Source organism: Crocodylus porosus, unplaced genomic scaffold, assembly GCF_001723895.1.
Source record: "Crocodylus porosus isolate Cpor-Errol unplaced genomic scaffold, CroPor_comp1, whole genome shotgun sequence".
Taxonomy (NCBI): Eukaryota; Metazoa; Chordata; order Crocodylia; family Crocodylidae; genus Crocodylus; species Crocodylus porosus.
This window is the reverse complement of record NW_017728913.1, coordinates 4181376-4202007: the sequence shown is the minus strand read 5'-3', so window position 1 is coordinate 4202007 and position 20632 is coordinate 4181376. Positions and strand designations below refer to the sequence as shown.

The following is a 20632-nucleotide window of genomic DNA, read 5'->3' as shown; positions in this document are numbered from 1 at the left end:
AGAGACACCCCTTCCTCCCACCCCCGCTGCTATGGTTCACAGCTGCCAGAGGGAAGAGGTGGGGCTGGGATCAGAGGATGTCACTGACGTGGGTCAGTGATAGCTGAGGGGACAAGCTAGCCCCATGCTGGAGCAGAGCAGACAAGATCTGCCCGAAACTTGAGTGCAGCCTGTGCAATGGGATGGCAACAGTTACACACTAAATGGACCCTTGATGGGATCTGGCACAGATGTTGCATAAAGCGCTGTAACAGAAAGCACTTTAATCTAAAACTTTGTCCATCAAGGGTTAACTTAGTGTGACCTGACATTTTTAAAGCACTCTATGGTCCATGAATGTCTTCTGTTCTGGCTTTAGTGTGTTTTCTGTGCTTAAAGCACAACAGATGTAACGTCTATACCTAGCCTTAGATTTTAAACTTTCAATGTAGGTGATATAGCTTATTTTAAATTGTCATAGTTCCTTTAAGCTATGTCAGCTGGCTTCAACTAAGCTAATATTTGGTTCCCTGTCTTCCTCTGCATTTTGTGTGGAGCTTCAGCTATTATGCTATGATACATAACATCACAAATACATTTAGAAGCTTGGTATACACAAAAGTCTTTGTTTTGGGATGAATTTTTTTCCAACTCCCAGCCTGAGTATCTGAATTAGGAACTAGGGAGTTCTTCAAGAAAAAGAAAGAGAAATTGCCCCATCTGAACCATCCTGACTATCCTGTGGATTTTATTGTAGCGAAATTATTTGCAATTCTAGGTTCACGCAGTCACTACCAAGTATCCCTGAGAAGCTCTTGACTGCGTTTCTTGTTTTAATGATATAACCACTCTTGGTGTTCTGTGTTGTTCCAGGTGACTGGTATGAGCAGCTTTATCCTCTTGTGATTACTCTGAAGGACTGCATGGGAGAGGTGGTAACAAGGGCAAAACAATCAATGACTTTTGTTCTGCTTCAGGAACTTGCATGTGGTTTGCCACAGTGTTTAATGCTGACCCTAAGAAGAGATATCGTCTTTAGTCAAGCAGTAGGTGCTTCTTGCATCATTTGTTTCCTATTTCGGTGACTGTTTTTGTTGCTCTTGGCATTACTGTAACTAGTTATGGTATACAGACAAGTGTTCAGCTTTTTAGTGGGGGGGTTTTTTTTCCCTGTTCATTCACTTTAACATTCTGTACTATGATGAGGGAAGAAAATAAAACATTGTCATAGTAATTTTCAGGTTGGGTTTTTGAAAGAGCCAAGGGATTTCAGTGCATAGTTGCTATTGAATTTCAGTGGGAGTTGAAAGTCAAATGCCTTTAGGCTCCTTTGAATATTCCAGTTTTAAACTATTAATAACCTTAAAAACTGGATTCTGATCTCTGCATAAATTAGATGTAAGACTTATGGCAAGTAGTTTGCTTAATGTAAGGAAACATCTAAATAAGGTTGAACTGAGATCAAAATGTTTTATTTGTATATTACCGTTATTGTATATAAATTGAGGTATGAATGTGCATGTGTTTCTCAAACGCCAAATATAACTCAGTTCGTGTACAAAAAGAGCAAATGTTAGAATTGCTGTTAGAATACATTAAGGCAGAGGTGGTCTACTTCCAGCGTGCATGCTACAAGTGGCACAGGCAGTCTCTTTCGGGCATGTAGCAGGCTGGGGACAGGCAGCACAGCAGCAGATAGGGCAGGGAGCAGAAAGCAAAGCAGCAGATTGGACAGAGGAAGGGAATTGGAGTGGGCAGTTGGGGAGGGCATGGGGCTTTTTTGTGGAATGCCTACCAACAAGGTTGCTCTCCACTCACAAAAGTGTCTGGTTTGTTTTTTTCCTTAAACTCTCTTTTTTTTTTTTCAGCTTGCAGGGTTGGTCTGTGGGTTTATAATCAAATTGCACACAAGCTTACATGACCAAGGCTTCCTACAACAGCTTCATACTGTTGGTTTGCTTGTGCAATATGAAGGACTTCTCAGTACATACAGTAAGTAATGCTATTGAATTACACTGCTTACACATCCTTGCAAACCAAGAAATTCACCCAGTAAGCTATTATTTTAACATCCATTCAGGAATTTGGCTTATTGAATCAACAAATATTATCCCATTAGGAGTCAGCAGGCTTCCATATAACAGTGCATTTGAAGTCACTGATATAGTGCTATATATCAATTCAGCATCACAAATTACAGTAATTTTTTTTCCCAATTTCTTTTGGAACCTTAACTGCTAATTATTCCATGCAGAGTACTAAGCTATATTGTCTTAAATACAAGAGACTCATTTCCACAATGCAGCTAGTGGAACTTTTTCCTATTTGAAAAATACTGGACACATACAATTAATGCGAAGCAATAAACTCCAGTGCTTATTGCTTTCCAGGTGCCACATTTACACATGCACCCAGAACTGCAGCATGTTGAGCTGAGTTGGAGTAGTCCTCTCTGGCAAAAGGCCTGGGGAGCCGACTTGCCAGCTTGGGGCTGCTCCAGCTTGGCTCTGTGCTGCGGAGGGGCTGGCTTGGGCACGTGGGTGCTCCAGTGCGGGGCTAGCTGGTAGGCAGCCCCCACACTGAAGTACCCTCATGCCCCAGCCATCTGAGTCAGGTCTGCACATGCACTGCTGCAGAAACTCCACATCAGGATAGTACTTGTATTTACAAGTAGTATCCTGCTGCAGAATTAATTCGTTTACTTCTGCTAAATAACACTGCTTGTATAGACATGAGACCTTTCCTATGCAGCTAATCAGACAACTTCAGTAGAAGTCTCATGTACCTGTGCCCACTGTGAACTACAATCATATGAGTATTAAGCATAGCCCAGGTAGCTTTTTTTTTTACAGCTGACAGACGCCAAGCTAAACTGCTGCCAACTCTGGGTGATTTCAACCCAGACAGCATTTCTGCAACTTGCAGGTCAGACTTTGTGATATAAAGATAACTCTAAGCTATTCATTCTGAACTTATTCATAGATGCCAACATTTGTTAGCTATTAAGATGGATATTTGGAAAGAGAAATTTTGACATACTTTAAGCACATTAAAGAAGTTGGATTTTTTTTTTTTCAAAACACAGACTGACCTGCCTAAGGAGGAAAAATGTCACCACTGGAGCTGTTTGTCACTTCCAAAATATGTTGTAGAGCCCCACTTCTAAAGTTACTGCAGTATAAGGGGCTGTCTGCCTCATAGCTACCCTGAGGATTCAGACAAGTGGTCATTATATCAGAACAATCTATTTTAAAAAAAAAAGGCTTTCACAATAGACAAAATTAAAAAAAAACCCACCTGCCTGCTCTAAAGTTATTTGTCCCTCTAGTCCAATACACTGATTTTTTCAGAAATGTTCAACATCCAGAGATACTATTAATGCCATTGGGAAGAATGGAGCCAGATACTATTCCACCTATTGGGCAGCTTAGTGCACATAAGCACCTAAATATGACTCTTTCACCCTGCTCAGATCCATGAAAATACACAAACACGTCTAATTTGTAACACATCATCAACCTTACCCTTAAGATTAAGTCACAAAAGAGCAGCAAAGAGAAGGACCCACCTTTTATATTTCAGGGACTTGAGCAGAGTGGAATAGGCTTGCAGTTGGTACCTAAGTCCACCTATGCAACTAATTGCTGAAATAAAATCTACCCCTTAAAGTTCTCGGCTCCTTTGAAAACAAAGTTTCTTTATTTAGGGGCCCTAAATGTAGCATTAAGAGCATAATTTAAGTACTCGGGTTTTAAAATGCACATATGGCACTTAATTCCCTTTATTGCCTTATAAGTATCGGTTCTGTAGCTAGTCAGACACATCAGCATCTGTTAACTTTTGAAATTTTTCTACATAGGTGAAGAAATTGGAATGCTGGAAGACATGGTTGTGGGCATTTCAGATTTACAAAATGTAATGTTTAAAATCATAGAAGCCAAATCAGATGATTTCTTGCCTATTATAACTGGAAGGCGGTAAGTAGGGGCTGTTTCCTGAAGCAAGAGCCTTAGAGCTGTGTAGCTTTACATGCTGGTGGTAAAATCAAGTAGGAATCCAATTAATGCTTCTCTTCTTTCTGTGTTTCCTTATGTTGGAAATCTGTAAGTGTGATTTTCCTGAAGTAAATGGAATTATGAATAATTTTCTGGAGGACCTGTAAAGGTAATAAGTAGGGCTTCATAGTGCCTTCCTGCTAAGGATCTCAGTGTTACAAATGTTAATACATAGTAATCCTAATGTTATCTCTGTGAGTTATGGTCTGTATTCCTGTCCCCAACACGTTGGGAAACTGAGGTGCAGAGAGCTGTGGAGATCAACGTTTTCAAAAGTGGCTTCTAATTATGGGTATTTCAAAAGTGAGGTCTTAGAGTGAGACACTCTTGAGTTCTCTTACCATTCAGTTCACTTGGACCCATGGCACTGCATCTCTGAAAATCAGGCCTGAGGTATCTTGAGTTGTGAACTCAGAATGAGGTGTCCCAAATTAATGGATGCTTTTAAAAAATAAAGTCTAAAATCATACAAGCAGAGTCAGGGACACCTGTATTTTACCCACTAATACATTATGCTTCTCAAATTACTTGCCCTGGAGTACAGTACATAAATTGAATGCTGTAATAATGCTTGTGACATAAAGGAATTAAAAAGGATATGTTGCCTGTGATGAACATTTTTCTTTCTCTTCATTATTATCACAGTCTGAAGCTCCAAATGTTTTTACTTTTGCAGAAATCATTTCCTTAATAGTACCATAATTCTTAAGATGACTGTAAATTAAATTCAGCTAAAAGCAGCAACTTTTTAGAAAAGATGTATTTCCTCTGTCATGGGGGCATACACCACTGTTTTTCTTAATTATTCCTGACAATTCACTCTCATAGCGTGAGCTTTCCGAGAAGGGATTGAAATAAATAGCTAGGAAGGTCAGAGCATGATGGGCAAGGCATCAGGAATAATTAAGAAAAATTATGGTAGGTTGAGTTAAGTCCTAATCAGAAGAAATTCACCCTTTGTAAATCATTCCCATCAAGTCTTGAAAAAATCAACAGCCACTACTATTGGCCTGCTGCCATTACTACAGTACATTGAACTGTCACACTTGGAGGTCCAGGTTTTGAAACAGACATAAGCTTCAAGCTGCCCAAGTCATTATGGATTGAGGGAGCAGTCAGTCTTTAGGAAGAAGAGTTATTGTCTGTGATTACTATACTGTACTTACTGGAAGGTGATTCAGAGAAAGGAATTGGTGATTTAAGTTTAAAACGAAAGCAGGTTTAATTTTCCTAAGGCTCAATCCAGTTAGATATAATGACATAGTATCTATAAGGAGATAGAAGAGGGTAAATGTAAAGAGTAAAAGTGGTGGACAAATTAACATTTTTCTGATTGTTGTTAAAAATACATGCTTTTCTAAAAACAACTCACCCTTTTTTGGTTAATTCCTATGCAGCATGGCCTTCTAAAATGAGAGTTAAACCCACACTGCAGAAATGCAAGTCAGGAAATTAATCTGTCTCTGTAATAAAAGAGCTTGCAGTCACAGTACTTATTTGTAATTTGTTATCAAGGGAAATGCTTAAGCACAAGTTTCTGTGCCTAAAAACAAATCAATCTTATGAGCACGGTACTAATGAAAAATATGTATGTGGCTGACCCTAAATATCTTAATGTAAATAAAGTTCAGTTAAAGTGCCAAGGAGTTGTTATAAATAAAAGTAGTTACATTTTCTTTTTAAAATCTCTCAGCAATGTTCTTTTTTATTGTGCATCTGAACTTTGAGGCATCACAGGGTAGTGTACTGTAAAAACTTCAACTAACGCTTGTTATCATTATTGCGCGGTTACACTGTTAGGCAAGTCAAATTGTGGGAAGGAATATGTGTGATCACATATTCATCATAGAATATTAATTCTAAATAGGTCATTCCAAAATGTAAACTATTACTGCTGAAATGTGCGGTTATCTTTTATTATTATTCCCTTAAACTACTTGTTTTTCTGTTTTCAAGAGAAAATATTATGTGATGAGAATTCTGTAATGATTTTATGCCGTAGTTTGCACTCTCTGGAAAATGTAGTTGTATGGTTGTCTAACTCAGCCTAAGTCCACTAAGCCTATCTAGAATGAATCTAGCTATAAAAAGAGAAAAATTACTTGACATGGAAGCATTTTTGTTTTATTACCATTCCTTAGTTAAATAGACCCAGCAGGCATTTGTAGACATGCTCCAGGAGTTGGGGGGAAGCAGCTCTAATTAAAGCACCCAGAGCATCTCATGTATCATCAGTGTCCTTGCACTGAAAAATGGCTGTGGAGCTGCTTTATTTATTTGATAAGCTTTAGTTAGAGCACCCCACGCCACCATTTTTCAACTTGGGAACGCTGATGCATGTGACACTGGAGTCTGCTGGAGCACAGTAATTACCTCACTCCAACAGACTCAATCACGTCTGCTCTGACACGCTGTAATTACGGCGCGTCAGAGCAGCCTCACTGCATGTGTATAGGCACCCACAGAACCTATAAAACAGCATTAAATTAGTCTCTAATTAGTCCTCTGAATGTCAGCGCTTGTTTTTCTCACCTGATTTCAGCGTCACTCTTTGGCCCTGTTATGCTTCTTCAGTGGTATTTCACAAAGAGATTGCAAGTGCAGCTTTTGTGCACATTGTGCAACAGAATGGACATGTAAGAAGCCATAAAGATGGTGCCACTAAGGAAACTCCCTCCTAGATGGGGAAAAAAATCCAAATCAACATTCTCAAGGTCTTTCAAATGCACCCATCATAATGTGTGACAGCGTGCAACCTCCGCAGCCTGGTCACAGTACCAGCCCATCCACCTGCCTAGGGCAGTCTGCCTGGTCTCGCATGCCACACCTTATTGTTATGATACTGGTTGTAATAATGCGGGAGGCTGCCCATTTAATGCCCTTTGGCCTTATGGCCCTGGCCCCCTTACATTGACCGGTCAAGGGATCAGAAGGTCAGCATGGCAGCCGCTACCCTCCATACTCCAGAGGGGGTCCCCCTTTAGACCCCACTATATAGCCATCGCCTCAAGCCGGGCTGACATAGAGGCTCAGCAAAGTTGCAAGAAGCCTAGGTCCGTTGGGCTCAATTGACCCCCTGGCTTCACCCCTGCCTGATCTAATCAGGGCCTACCTAGCCCCTTCATAGGCCAGCAAGTTGTAAGCCCCCTTTCTGGGTTGGGCCTTGCTTTCTGTAGACCCAAGGCTTCTTCCTGGGACTCAGGACCCTACTGGATCCCCAGGAACCTCCTGCCAATCCCCATAGTTCCTCCCTTACTTCCAAGACGTTATGAGCAGCAGCTATGCTGGGTGTTGTTGTTTCACCTACCAGCAGCAGACTCCTGGCTCAGCCCTGATTCCTGAGCTAAAATGGAACCTGTTCACTCCTCTTCTCCAATCACATGGCCCATCCAGCAGCCATGTGACTGCCTCTTCAGGGCTGGCCCGCACCTGCTAGTTACCCTGCTGCATGCTTTTGTGCTTAAAGTGGCAGGCACCAAAGGTGCTCTGCCATACCTCTCCCCTCTTAAAATGGCTCTCCCTGCTGCTCACCATGCAGGTTCCTCTATAGCCTGCAGCAGCCCATTAAGTGGTACTACTGTAAAGTAGTAAAAACGAAAGGTGGAATACGTTCATCTCAAAATCAGATTGGAGGTACAGACATAACATAAAAGCTGTCATATTATATGATTTCATCTGCACTATTATTCATATCTGTGTAGTAAACCATCCCTTACATTTGCATAGTGCCACTTTTAATTTAGATGATGCTTCCAATCAAAATGGAAGAATTCTGACCTGGATTTGCCTTTGGAGGATATCATCCAAGGTCCTCCCTAGGTACAGGAAACAGTAAATAATGTTTAGCATGAAAATTGGGCCAATTTAAGTGCCTCCTGAACAGAGATGGCATTGTAGCTCAAGATATATTACATATGAAGATTTGTCATTGTTCTCCTTAATACTTCTATAGCAATTGATAGAAATTTTTCTGCATTTTTTACCGCCTTCAGTTTTATTCCTTTTTCACTTTGGTAAAGAAATCATTATCAAGGCACACTTTATAATTAAATTACAGATTCTATCTCCTTACACATTTGTTAAAAACAGAAAAGAAGTTACTTAAAATTCCAGAGAGTAATTGGTGGAAAAGTTGATTTCTAAATCTAACCATTCTTTCCTATGAGATCTATGAATTCCCATCTCTTATTTTTCCTGTTCTTTCCATAGAGAACATTATGTAATAGAAGTCCAGCTTCCAGCAAAGATGTTTGAGTTGCTGCCACAAGAGATTAAAGAAGGAAAGCTGCTCCATGTGTACCCAGTGCTCTTTAATATTGGAATCAACGAACAGCAAACGCTTGCAGAGAGGTATGACAGTCCCTTTTGGAAGGTTCATTATTCAGTTTTTTGCTTGAGCATGCTGTGATAACCCTGATGATCTCACACTAGATAACATGGGATCCTTGTTATTACTGGCCCTTGTACCAACTCAATGAGTATGGTATATGTTACTAAATTAGGTTAAAGAAAAAAACCCACAAGGTATGAACTAAAACAAAATAATGAAAAAAGTTACCAAAAAAGAAAAGAAAAGAAAATCAACTCATCTATTTCATATCGCTAAAGCCCATTTTTTTTCCTGGAGCGTGCATGTATAGCTCTAGTTCACCCTTGCAAAAGTATATCAAAGAGCAGAATAGGGCTCTTTAAAGCTTCATTTGGAAAATTCACAAACCACTTCTCTAGAACAGGTGAAGCTGAAAAAGGTGAGCAGGTTGCAGGCCTTGGAGGGTACACTCCTCATATTAATTGATAGTATAGGGTTCATGAGCCAAGGGAATCAACAAAGTAGTAATGGGTTATGTTAACAATAGGGTCATAGCAGCAGGGGAATGATGTTTTATTTTCTTGAAATTCTTAATTATGTTTGCCCACTCAAGATCTTGCTATACCCCTTGAACTAGTTTGGTGCCTCAACCTAATCAAACTATGCAGTTCTAGTCAGTTTCACCCACCTAGGTGGAAAAAAACTGTGGATCACATCAAATAACCCAAGATGCCTGCTGCTAGTATTGCTGGGCTCACATATACAATTGGATAAAGAGAGGGTGTATCCACACATCCTCTGGCAATACTTAGTCTGCTGCCAATAAAGGAAGCTCCACCCATTTGCTCCATTCCACACTCACTATATGTTGAAAAATGTTACTTATTTCTTACCAGCAGTCTTTGATTGCCAGAAAAGAGATACAGACCTACCTATGTTTGCATGTTTGTTATAACTGAAGGACCTAGGAACCAAGGGCCAAAGACCCACTGCATTAGGCACTGTACAAACACCAAACAAAAAGGTGGTCCCTGCAATCTAGATATGAGATAAGAAAGAACAGATGAACAGAGAGAGATAGAAAGGGGAAGGAAGTAGTGAGAAACTATTGGTTGTCCCAGTAGATGGGGGTTTTAGCATACTGGCAGTATATCTGTTGTCAGTTTTTTTGTAGACATCCTGGCAGAGAAAATTTTTGAAGAGGATTCAAAAAATATAACGAGGTAAATTAATGGATGTTTTTGGGGAACTCTTCTCAAATGTGAGGGGACAGTATAGGAGGATACACAAGATGCTGCTATGAAAATTTAGCAAGTTGGGAACTGGATAATTGGCCAGTCAGAGATAGGATTCAGCATCTTAGTAATGAATCAGAGGGTTTAGGTTGGGTAAAGTAAGTCATGAAAAACCTTGAAAGTGAAGTAAAGTAACTTTTATGTTTGGTGCAATAGAGAACACAGAACCAGTGGAGAGATACAAATGAGACTGGCAGGAGGCAAATCAATAAGAAACAAAAATGATCTTTACAGCAGCATCCTGAAAGGATACAAGTAGTGCAGGTTTCCACTTTCTAAGGCCAGGGGAAATGATGTTGCTGTAATCAACGTGCTAGATTATGAGAGCTCGGCTGAGAGCTTTAAGCATTTGGAGAGACAGAAATATTTTGCAGAAAGAATTTGGCAGGATTTAAAAATAACCTGCACATGAATGCCTGGAAAGAAGTCCGAGTCAAAGATGGCAACCAAATTATAGTATTGAGTGACAAGCAGGATGGTACTATTTTATAAAATGATTGATGTGCTGCTCTTTTCTGTATAAAAAGGAAAGAAAATCATACTGCAAAAAAATTAGAAGTTAAGGCAACATGTCCATCAGGCAAATCCAGTGAGATCAATCTATGGAGAAATAGCAGTTCTTTAATTACAGACATTATATGAGACATCCAGAGTTCAGAATCTTACCTGAGTTTACTGGTGTCTCTGAAGTTTAGGGCTTAACTCTTGTGCTTGAGATATGAAATTAAGGTTGGAAGCACAGAGCCTGGTTTTTCAATAAAAAGTTACCTGTAAGTATTGCAGGAGAATAACAATCCTAAGAGGAAACATCAGTAACAATAGAAATGATCTTCTATTTATTGTAAATGTTATTTCAGTGGAACTAAACACATGCAGTTTCAATGAACCATGTTTGAAAATATATTTGATTTAAGAAAATGATAAGCAAGGTTCAACATCTGAATATTTATGGTTAATGTCTATTTTAGTGACATGCATAGATTTAAGATACAGAACATGGGACAAAATGTTAAGATGCAGTATAGCCTTTTATGGTTTATTGTCACTGATAATTTGCTGTTCACTTTATATATGACAGAGCAGTTCAAACATATGGGGTGTGTACATGCAGTCAGATAATCTGGGGGAATTCTCCAGGGTTTGTTCTCCTGGCAGAGAAATTTACCCAGACCTGCTTGTATAGATATTTGAATACTGAGACCCTGAAGGGTAGAGAGCTTGTAGTGCTGACACTGTGAAGCTGGGAGAGGTGGGAAGGGGGTTCAGGTGGGCTAGTGCACACATTTTAGCATCCTCTACAGGCTGCCTTAGTCTGCCTGGTTACAGATGGCAGCAATGTATAAGGCAGCCCTGATTGGGTGAGCCAGTGAGCATTACAGTGTGGGGATAGTGAAGGGGACATGTTCTGTTTCCTGCTGGAGCAGCAGAGTCCTGCAAGTGACACACTGTGTGGTAGAGGACTATGTTTTCTTCTGAGCAAAGCCACAGGATGTACAGACATTGCTTTCCTAGGAGAAACTCTGATGGTAGTGATTTAACCCTAGCTGTTTGCAGACATTTTTTCTCCTGGAATGGCCATTTTTACTGTGGGGGAAAAAGCCTGAACATCTGTACACTCACGGTTTCTCCTGGGAAAGCACTGTGATTACACATTGTAGCGAGGAGCTCTTTAAAAATAACTAGATAATAAATGGATGCAATAGTGACTGAGATCAATCAGTATGCTATGTGGAAAACCGCACAATTCCTGTCTGGGATTCTGTCCTACATTTATCACCAAATGGCCAAGACCTTTCCACACATTATGACAGCACACATCAGACTCACTGATTTCTAGTCCATTTTCTTCTCACTTCTCTCTGTTCTCTAGCCCCCTTTATAATTCCTCCTTTGTTCTTCAGTCTTCTCTTTTTTGTTGTTGTAGTTGGTATGGAATAGCTCAACTGAAAAAATAAGTTTTGTGTGTCATTCCAAAGGCAGTTGAGCTTGAGGCTATTCTCAAGTCTTCCAAAACAAAGTTCCATAGTCTTGGGCTTACTGCCAAGATTCTTCCATCTCCACTCTTAAGAGTTTCATTCTAGAGGTAGAGACAGTGTGTAGTTTCTGCAAAATACATGGGAAATTATGGGGAGAGAAGCATTGTCTTAGGTAGCTTGCTTGGGCCAAAACCATGGAGATTCTTAATGATGAGAACAGATACCCTGAAGCTGTTTCTTGGAGGAACCTAGAAAATGAGCACTTGCATGATATTTTCTCATTAACCCATATTGCTGAAAAATGGGCAGCACCACTGTGGAAAGACTGAAGTTCTTTTACCTTGCGTAGTAGTTTTTGCCTGAATGCTGTAAATTGCAGTTATCTAGCATGCAGGTCTCAGTAGTGAAGCTATGTTCAACAGTATTGAACAGAATTTATTGGCAAGTAGTAATAGATATAAGAAGGAATGACTGGAAATTTAGGCTAAGTGTTCATAAGGATCCCAACTTGATGAACAAACTTACAGCCCTGTCAGATGAAAGTGCTGCTGTTGTTGTGCCCTGTCAGATTTATTCCTTCTCTGTCGGACATAATTTCCATCATGGCTGGGTTCGTGCATTGACTTTAGCTAGACACTAGTGTAAATGACCAGTAGCATTAATAGCATCATGAGTAAATGAGATAAAAGAGTTAATGTTGTTTAAGCAACATTGGCATTTGAGACATCCAGAGGAACCTTGCAAAATATGGATTTACTCCAGCTTTTTTCAGAGTGGCAGGATTTGGGCTTTAATAGTATGAAAGTAAGTGGATTTTTTTGTTCGTTTGTCTGTCGTTGGAGAGGTGTACGGTATTAGAAGTAATATTTCTGAACAATGCAAAGGTTCAGAGGTTAGTCGCTTAATTTTTTGTTGTATAACATCTGTTTGAACAACTATTAGAAAATAAAAGGAAATTCAATTCAGTGTTTACATTCAGAAGGCATAGTTGAGGTTGGATTAGGTTGGGGATAGCAATGGAATAGGAGATTATCTGTTTTTAGCAGGTCTATCCAACTGGCATATGGTTGACCCGATATGGACCCTGGGTTCCTGGTGTGGGTGCTACTCCCCACCACTGCTCTGACAGCTGCTGCCACTGGAGTCTTCAGGCTCCCACCCCCTTCTCTGGCTCCTGCTGTCTGACCCCTAGGGGTGGCCCTAGAGGCAGGACTGAATAGTCTGCAGGCAGATAGCCCCAGATGACCCAGGGACCCTGTGTAGTGCAGCACAGCACAGCAGACCCATGTGGCATGGCATGCAGGACGTGGGGGCACTGAGACAGTACAGCCAGTGGGGCAGGGTGCTTCCACGGTTCAGGGAGTGGTGGGTGTGCACCCATTGTGCCAGGGAGGAGGGTAGATGTGTGCAGCACAGCGTGGTATGTGACCCACACAGCATGCAGCTGGGTGTGACCTGCATGGTGTGTGGCACAGTCACTCAGAAATTGGATGGCCCTGTTTTTGAGAATGGTTTTTATATTTATTATTTTTTGCTGTGGTCTTTTAGGTTTGGAGATACCACTTTGCAAGAGAATGTTAACCAGGAACATTTTGAACTTCTTAAGGAATATTACAAATTGTTTACTGAAAAAATGCCTCCTGATTGTAAGTATAACATTAATAGAATCTAACTGGCTTTTAAGTTTTATAGGCGATGTACCATAATTCATTGCAGTGGTGAAATGGTAACAGATTTAGCATGTATCACCTTTATATTTAGCCCTTAGTCCTCCAGCTTGCTCCACAAAGTAGACAGCTGGGACTAGTAACCAGTAAGAGTTAACCCATGCAGAACAGTTTGCAGGATCAAAGCAATAGAGAAGATGGTGGAAAAGGTCAAGCAGAGTAAGAATATGGTATATTATAATTTTTGCAAATTTACTAAAATATTTATTCACAGTAATCCAAGTAGAAGATAATGGACACTTAGAATACTAATACATAAATACCTGATAGAAGTTTGCATCCATTTCAGTTTATTTCTGAATACATAGCAAGATGTAAACAGCTAATGAGTGATGCACATAATCTAATTCCAGTGAAGTCAGTGGAGAGCTTCTCATTCACTTCAGCTGACATTAGCTCAGACCCTCTCACTAGATACAGTGTGTTAGAAATACAGTACCATGGGCATACTTAATTGTTTAAATCAAAAGTTGAAAAGATCTACCAGATCATCTAGTCCTGCCAAAGCAGGATTATTTCTGAAATTATGTTCCAAGTACCTTGTCAAGCTTCATTTTAAATAACCTGAATGTAAACTTCCATCACATCCTTATGGTATTATTCCACTATGTAAAGACCTCACAATTAAGGTTCTAGCCTTATATTTCTCCTTTGCTCAATTTGAAAACATTACCCTTGTACACATCCACTTGTACCATCCTTAATATTTTCTCTCTTTTGTGTATACTGTCAGATACATTTATGTTCCTTCTGACTCATCCATGGTAGTTTAGGTTTCCAGGATCAGGACTTTGTATAAGTTCATTATTATTTGCACTGGACTCAACAATTGTAGTATTTTCTTTCTGATACCAACCCCATTATGCTAATCCATATTTTTGTCACTTTGAGGTTAGTAAAGTTACTTATCACTTCTGGGCGCATCTACATGTGTGCTTTAATGTACATTAGCCTATTTTAATGCACATTAAAGGGTCAGAAAAAATTGCTGTTTTGCTAATGTACATTAAAATAGGCTAATGTGCATTTTTCAAGTCCCTCACAATGGCGGTACTAGATTTAATGCACACAGATTTCACATTACCTAAAGCACATAATTGAAAGTGTAGGTGTGCCCTCTATGTCTCATCCCTTGTTTACCCTCTTTTTTCAAGGGCTGAGAGCTCTAAAATGAATATGGATTATTTCTATTTAGCCTCCATTACCTGGAACCTCTGGGGACATCCAACCACCAATGCAGGTTAAACTTACAATGTACCATTAGTATGTTTCAAAGGTTACATTCTTGCTCAGTATTTTAGAGGTGCCCATCAATTTTGCTTTTGGAAGCATACATACTCTTATAACAATCCTGTTGTAATACCCCCCATCATGAGATCCCACTGTACGATTAATAATTGGCATTGTGCTTATGCTTCTTATGCCACAAATTTTCTTAGTTGTTACACCAAGTGATTCTGTATATGTCAGTGTTTTCTTGCATTTTCATTTGAAAATTCTCAGAAACTGAAAACAAAAATCATAATGAAATGTACTCTCTCCCTTTTAATAATCACAATATCTGATTTTCTAGAAAGTGTTATAGCAAAACCCCATAATATTTTTATACTTAGATTATGGACAAACATAACTTTTCTTAAAAGGGGAAAGGGAGTTGCTGCTGCGGAGTGCTGATCAGCTATTGTGAGGTAACTGTTACATCTGCATGTTCCTATAGGGCAGAGGTGCTAAGCCTCCAGCCCATGGGCCAAATGCAGCCCCGCAGAGTCCTGGAATCTGGCCCATGAGGTCCCCCTTGGGTTGGAAAATTTAGCAGCAGAGAGCAATGGCAGTTAATACTGCCACCCCTCCCTGCTGCCAAAATCCTATGTCCTGTGCAGTGGATCAGAGCACAGGACTGGGCCATTCCCACTTCCCACCCTGTGGCTGGTTTGGAGCCAGGGCATGCCCCATCACCGTGTGCTGCTGGTTCATGACTGAGCTTGGTCCCCTTAGTGGCACTGGTCACTCCCCCTTTCCCTCTGCCTGGACAGGTTGGGCCAGGCTACACCGTTGCCCATTTCCCTGGATTAGGGCCTGGTTGGGACCAGGTCAAGCCCCTTTCCCTTGCATGACTGGATCAGGACCAGGCTGCCCCCCACCCCCTCTGCACAGCAGATAGGCCCCTGGAGCACCTGCTGTGGTCACTGGATTGAGACCACCAGCTGGATCAAACCTGCAGAGGGACCCATCCCTGCCTATCTTGTCAGCTGGAGAAAAGGTTGAGCATCACTACTGCAGGGTGAATCACTATAACCGTCACCCTAAACAAATTAGGGTTACAATTGCAATGGTTTTGCTATATTTGTATTACTACAGAAATGTGTAGCTACAACAATTACATTGAAGATTTTTTAAAAGTATCCTTCAATATCAATGCAATTATGATATCTCTGAAATTGTCTTCCTCTCTATCTACAAAGTTATAGTACTTCTTTCCTTTTTGTAGTTCATATTGCTTGTGCAGAGCCAGGTGCACAGCCCTGCCAGTGCTCATCTCCAGCCAGTCTTGGTACATCATATCTATTTAGATTATGACTAGGCTTGGCAGAATTCAATGTTTATTTTTTTAACACTTTCAACGGATAATATTGATGTTTATTTTTTAAGTGTTCTTATGATTTTTATTGACTTCAGTTTTTCAGGATTGTGCAAAATAGCACCCAGTGCACTAGCAGCCTGCCTGGGGGGCTCCAAGGGGCACTGCTACTGCAGAGGGGAGAACTGGGCCCCCTGAACCTCAGGCGCCGCTGGCAGCTCACCCCACAGCCACGGGAGAGATGTGCAGGCTCTGCCAGAAAAGAAAAATAAAGTGGGACCCTTACCACTCCCCTCTCCCCCCCACTGGGGCTTCCAGCACCCCATGCACTGTTCCTGCTGCCTGGGACTTTCCAGGAATAGGATGGTTTGCTTCTAGGGCAGTGCGGAAAGGCAGTAGGAGGGTGGCTGGGTGTGCTGGTGGCTGGAGAAAGTGGTGGGGATGGTGCATGGGGCACTGGAAGCCCACCAAGCCTGAGCTTTTGCAAACTTTCCCAAAAGTCCAGTGCCCCAAGCACCATCCCTGCTGCCTTCTCCAGCCACCCTCCTTCTGCCTTCCTCCACTGCCTTTGGGGCAAGCCAGCCCATTCCCAGGTGGTCCCAAATGGCAGAAAGGCAGCAGGGACAGTGCATGGGGCTCTGGAAGCTCACCAAGCCTCTCACCACTTTTTTTTTTTTCCAGCAGAGCCTGCCTGTGGCCTGGGAGCGAGCTGTCAGCGGACCAAGCAGCCCCAGAGCTGCAGGGGGCCCCAGGAATGGATGTATCACTGCAGTTTGTTTCACAGCATAGCAAACTAAAATACATTGGGATGTGTTTTAGTTTGCTACATAACAAAGTTATTTAATATACAATGTATGTAAGGTGTGACAGGATTAAACCACTAAAAAGGGCAATTTCATCGCATCTGCAAGTGGCCTGCATGACTGGAATGTAAAATGGTGGTAATAAGAGTCAGTTCCTTTACCAGAAAAGCTTACAATCTAACAGGCAAAGGTGTAATTTTTATTCTACCCTCCAACTTTGCACACTTGCAACATTCAGCCTTCCACAAAAAGGGATGTGCAAATAGAAAATAATTTTTACAAATCTCTTTATAAACATCCTTTTTTCCTGTAAGCATGTGGCATAGATAAAGATATTAACCCTTTCTTCATTATATCAAGTTCAAAGTTTTGGTGCTTGTTGTCAAAGCCCCTCATCTGCCCATCTATGCTTGACTGCTTTTATCTCGTCCTGTGTTCTGAAATCCTTTGTACGTCACTGCATGCCCTCTTACATCTAACAGCATACTTTCTTTTATGTCAGGCCTGGAACATGACTTGAACTAGCTATTAATCTTCCTGTACTGTAGCTCCTGCCTCCCAAACCCCTCTTATCACAACCCCAGCATACAATTATTTCCCTAACTTGGCAAGAGAGAAATATAGTTGCATAGGAGTTTTCAATATGATTGACTAAATAGTCTCTTGGTTTGTTGCTTGTCTCTTACACCAGAGGGCGCATCCAGGTGAGCGTGGTCGTGCAATTTGTGGCACCGCAGACACATCTGTGGTGCCACATACCACACATTCAGCTGTTCTCAATGCTGCAAGGTAGCAGCACAGTGGGATTTTTTGACCCTGGGAGATCTCAGGGTCAGAAAAACCTGAACAGAAAAAAAAGCAGAGCAGCGTATGTGGGGACAGAGCACTTCTTCCAAAAGCAGAGCCTGACCACACTCCAACTGTTGGCCAGACTCTGAGCGGCAGGATCACCACAGCTGCAGCCCCAGGAGTCCCTGGGACTCCAGGTAAAACTGCTGGGACCAGCCTAGTTGCTGGTTCCAGCCTCCTCTACCCCACCTGGGGTAACCTGCTGTGTGTCAGAGAGTGCGTGCCACAGGCATTCCCTGGGGACAAGTAGCAGTAGCACAATGTGTGATGCTACTTCTTGTCCCCAGGGAAACAAACATCCATGTTTGTGTGGATGTGGCTAAGGTGGTCAATCTGTGGCACAGGCAGCCTCTGTATGTGGCACATGAGGGAGCTGACAACAGTGCCAGATAGTGAAGGAAGCAGAATGCAGAGCAGCAGATTGAGTAGGGAGCAAAAAGCGGAGCAGCAGATAAAGCAAGAGAAGAGGATCAGAGTAGTATTAGGGCAGGGTTGGGCAAGTATTTCAGATGGACGGCCACATACCAAGTTTTGGCAAACTGTCAGGGGCCACATAGGTAGCCCTGCCCCTTGACAGGTGCTGTGCCCCCTAATCCCTGACCTTTGCCATCAGAAGTCCCCCCCCTTGCCCCTGGAAGTACTACACAGTAGCTTAAAATGAAGTCTTATTCTTGTATGTTGGGGTGGGTATAGGATTGTGGGGGACTGGGGGTGTGGGGGAGGGTGTGGGTGTGTCTTTGGGAGGTAGATAGGGGAGGGGGTGTGGCTCTGGGGTGAGGGAGCATGTGGGTGTGCACATATGTGAAGTGTAAGTGGGTATGGGATTTGTCAGAGGCTGTGTATGGGAAAGGGTAGTTGGCGTGTGTGAGGGAGTATGGGTGTGGGTGCTTACGTGTACGGCAGTGTGAGGGAAGTGCATGTGTATAGTGGGGTATGCATGTGGGACTCACCCTATGAACACACACACACACTCTGCCTTTCCCCACACACTCATGCACGCGCATGCTCTGCTTCTCCCTACACACGTGCACACACACATACACCCTGGGTACTGGTGTGGCCCCATGTTCCCACAGTCTGGTGATGCAGCTGGAGCTATGTGGTGCTGGAGCAGGGCAGGGGCAGGGAAATGGCTGGGAATAAGCGGGGACTGGGCTCCTCAGTCCTGCTGTGGACTCCCCCTGGGTCCTATTGCTTCTGGCTCCTGTAATCTTTGGCAGGCAGCCGGGAGCAAATAAATATTAATTTACTAAATTTTCTAGGGGCTGCACAAGCCGTATTTTGCCCGCCCCTGCATTAGGGGAAGATATGGGCTTAATTTGTGGCATGCCTGCCAAAAAATTTGTCTGCCACTGCCTTACATTCAGATTGTGTCTTTCTTCTTGTGTGGGCTGTGACTAGCACATTGTGATTGCTATCATAAGAAGAAAGAAAAATAAATGCAAGTTGTTACATGTTTAGTCTGACTTGTGTAATTCACAACTGGCTTTCTTAAGGCCACCCCAAGCTCATGTCAATAACCTTTTGTGCTATAAAAGTTGTTTATTTATTTCATGTATAGGGGGTTTGATATTGGAAAGAAGGTACACTGATAATCCTATGCAGGTTAACTAATATGTTCAATATGAGCTTTTCAACAGTAAACTTGGTGTCTTTTATAATCAAGCCCCATATTCCACTGACTCACTTATGCTTAGACTATAAGAGCATCAATGTGAATAGGTAACCAAGGTTTTGTTTTTTTTAAAAAAGAAAATGTATTCACAATAAGTAACTCTCAATGCTTGGAAGAATTTTCTAGGAGTCTCACTGTCATCATTACTGCTGCTTGCATTTTCTTTCTTGCTGGTTTCTGACAGGTTTGACTCAAGGTTTTGTGGGTTTATGTGATGAATTTTAGCAAGTGCACACTTTCCTGCCATAACAACGTAATTATATTCCATATAAGCTGGTGGGTTCTTACTTGCTGAGATTTTTAACAGTTGCTGAAATTAGCGCAATTCAAGTTAATCCTCCTTTTTCCTTAACAGCTAATCAGTAAATTATTTTCAACTTGGGCTGCTACAGCTTGACTTCGATGTTTGGAATAGACATCTCTGCAATCTAAAAATCAATGGAAACTTAAGTACCTTGTAAGAGATCCTGTTTTGCCTGAAACTGAGAGAGTTGTTACATTAGCTTGAAAGTAGTCTTTCGCTAATGAATTTACCCACTATTTGCATGCAGCAGTAATCTAAATAGTTTACAAGCTGAGACATTCAGCATTTCAAATGGCGGCATGAGACTACTGTCCCTGACAGTAAATTCTAATTTTCAAGTACCTAATCCTGAAGAAATGGTGATTCTTCTTCTTTTGTATAGAGGACTTGGAGCAACAATTATAAGTACAGTTTAAGGTTAGTTAACCAGTCTAATGTTCTTGAGGAAAGGGAATGTATCTCTGCGATGTCATCATCAAATTTGTATAGAGAGCAGAGTGTTGTTATGTGATCCATAGGTTGATCAGGATTACCATAATCGCATTTTGCAAAACTCCTAATACACCATTGGTGCATCAAGTAACCACAGCTTCGCTATCATGGCCTACAAGGGCTTGTACATGTGTCCATAAAGCTTTCCGGGAAACCAAATGGTGAGTTTGGAGGTTCTTTAAATCTCTGTGGATGGGAAGGTCTGGGTTGTCATTCATGCGGACAACCTGTCTGTATGCAGCTTTGTCACAGTGAATGTCTAGGGGAGCAATATTGTCCAGCACTGGTAACCAGTGGATTAGTGTAGATTTGATGGTTCCAGCGATAGCACACATTGCAGAATTTAACTGGACGTCCACACTTTTGGTATGAGTGCTAGCAGCCCAGACAGGTGCACCGTACTTGGCCATTATGAAGACCAGTACCATAGCAGAGATGCAGAGTACTCGCACGGCGGCACCCCAGCTCATTCTGGCTAGTTTTCTCACTATATGATGATATCATTGACTCCAAGATGAACATGGGCCGGCAGTGTGGAGAGGCAGTAAGGAAGGCCAACCGCACCTTGGCATGCATCCACAGATGCATCT

The 20632-nt window shown here is 41.7% G+C and overlaps 1 protein-coding gene across 3 annotated transcripts in view; it reads left to right on the top strand.

Annotated features, from left to right (window-relative positions):
- INPP4B (inositol polyphosphate-4-phosphatase type II B) overlaps nt 1-20632 on the top strand; it is a 385552-nt gene that overhangs the window by 297895 nt on the left and 67025 nt on the right. For all 3 annotated transcript variants that reach the window (XM_019534402.1, XM_019534401.1, XM_019534403.1), the window contains exons 17-21: nt 853-1025; nt 1848-1971; nt 3839-3956; nt 8244-8384; nt 13163-13260. In XM_019534402.1, the coding sequence (XP_019389947.1) occupies nt 853-1025; nt 1848-1971; nt 3839-3956; nt 8244-8384; nt 13163-13260 (654 nt within the window). The remainder of the gene's footprint in view (nt 1-852; nt 1026-1847; nt 1972-3838; nt 3957-8243; nt 8385-13162; nt 13261-20632) is intronic.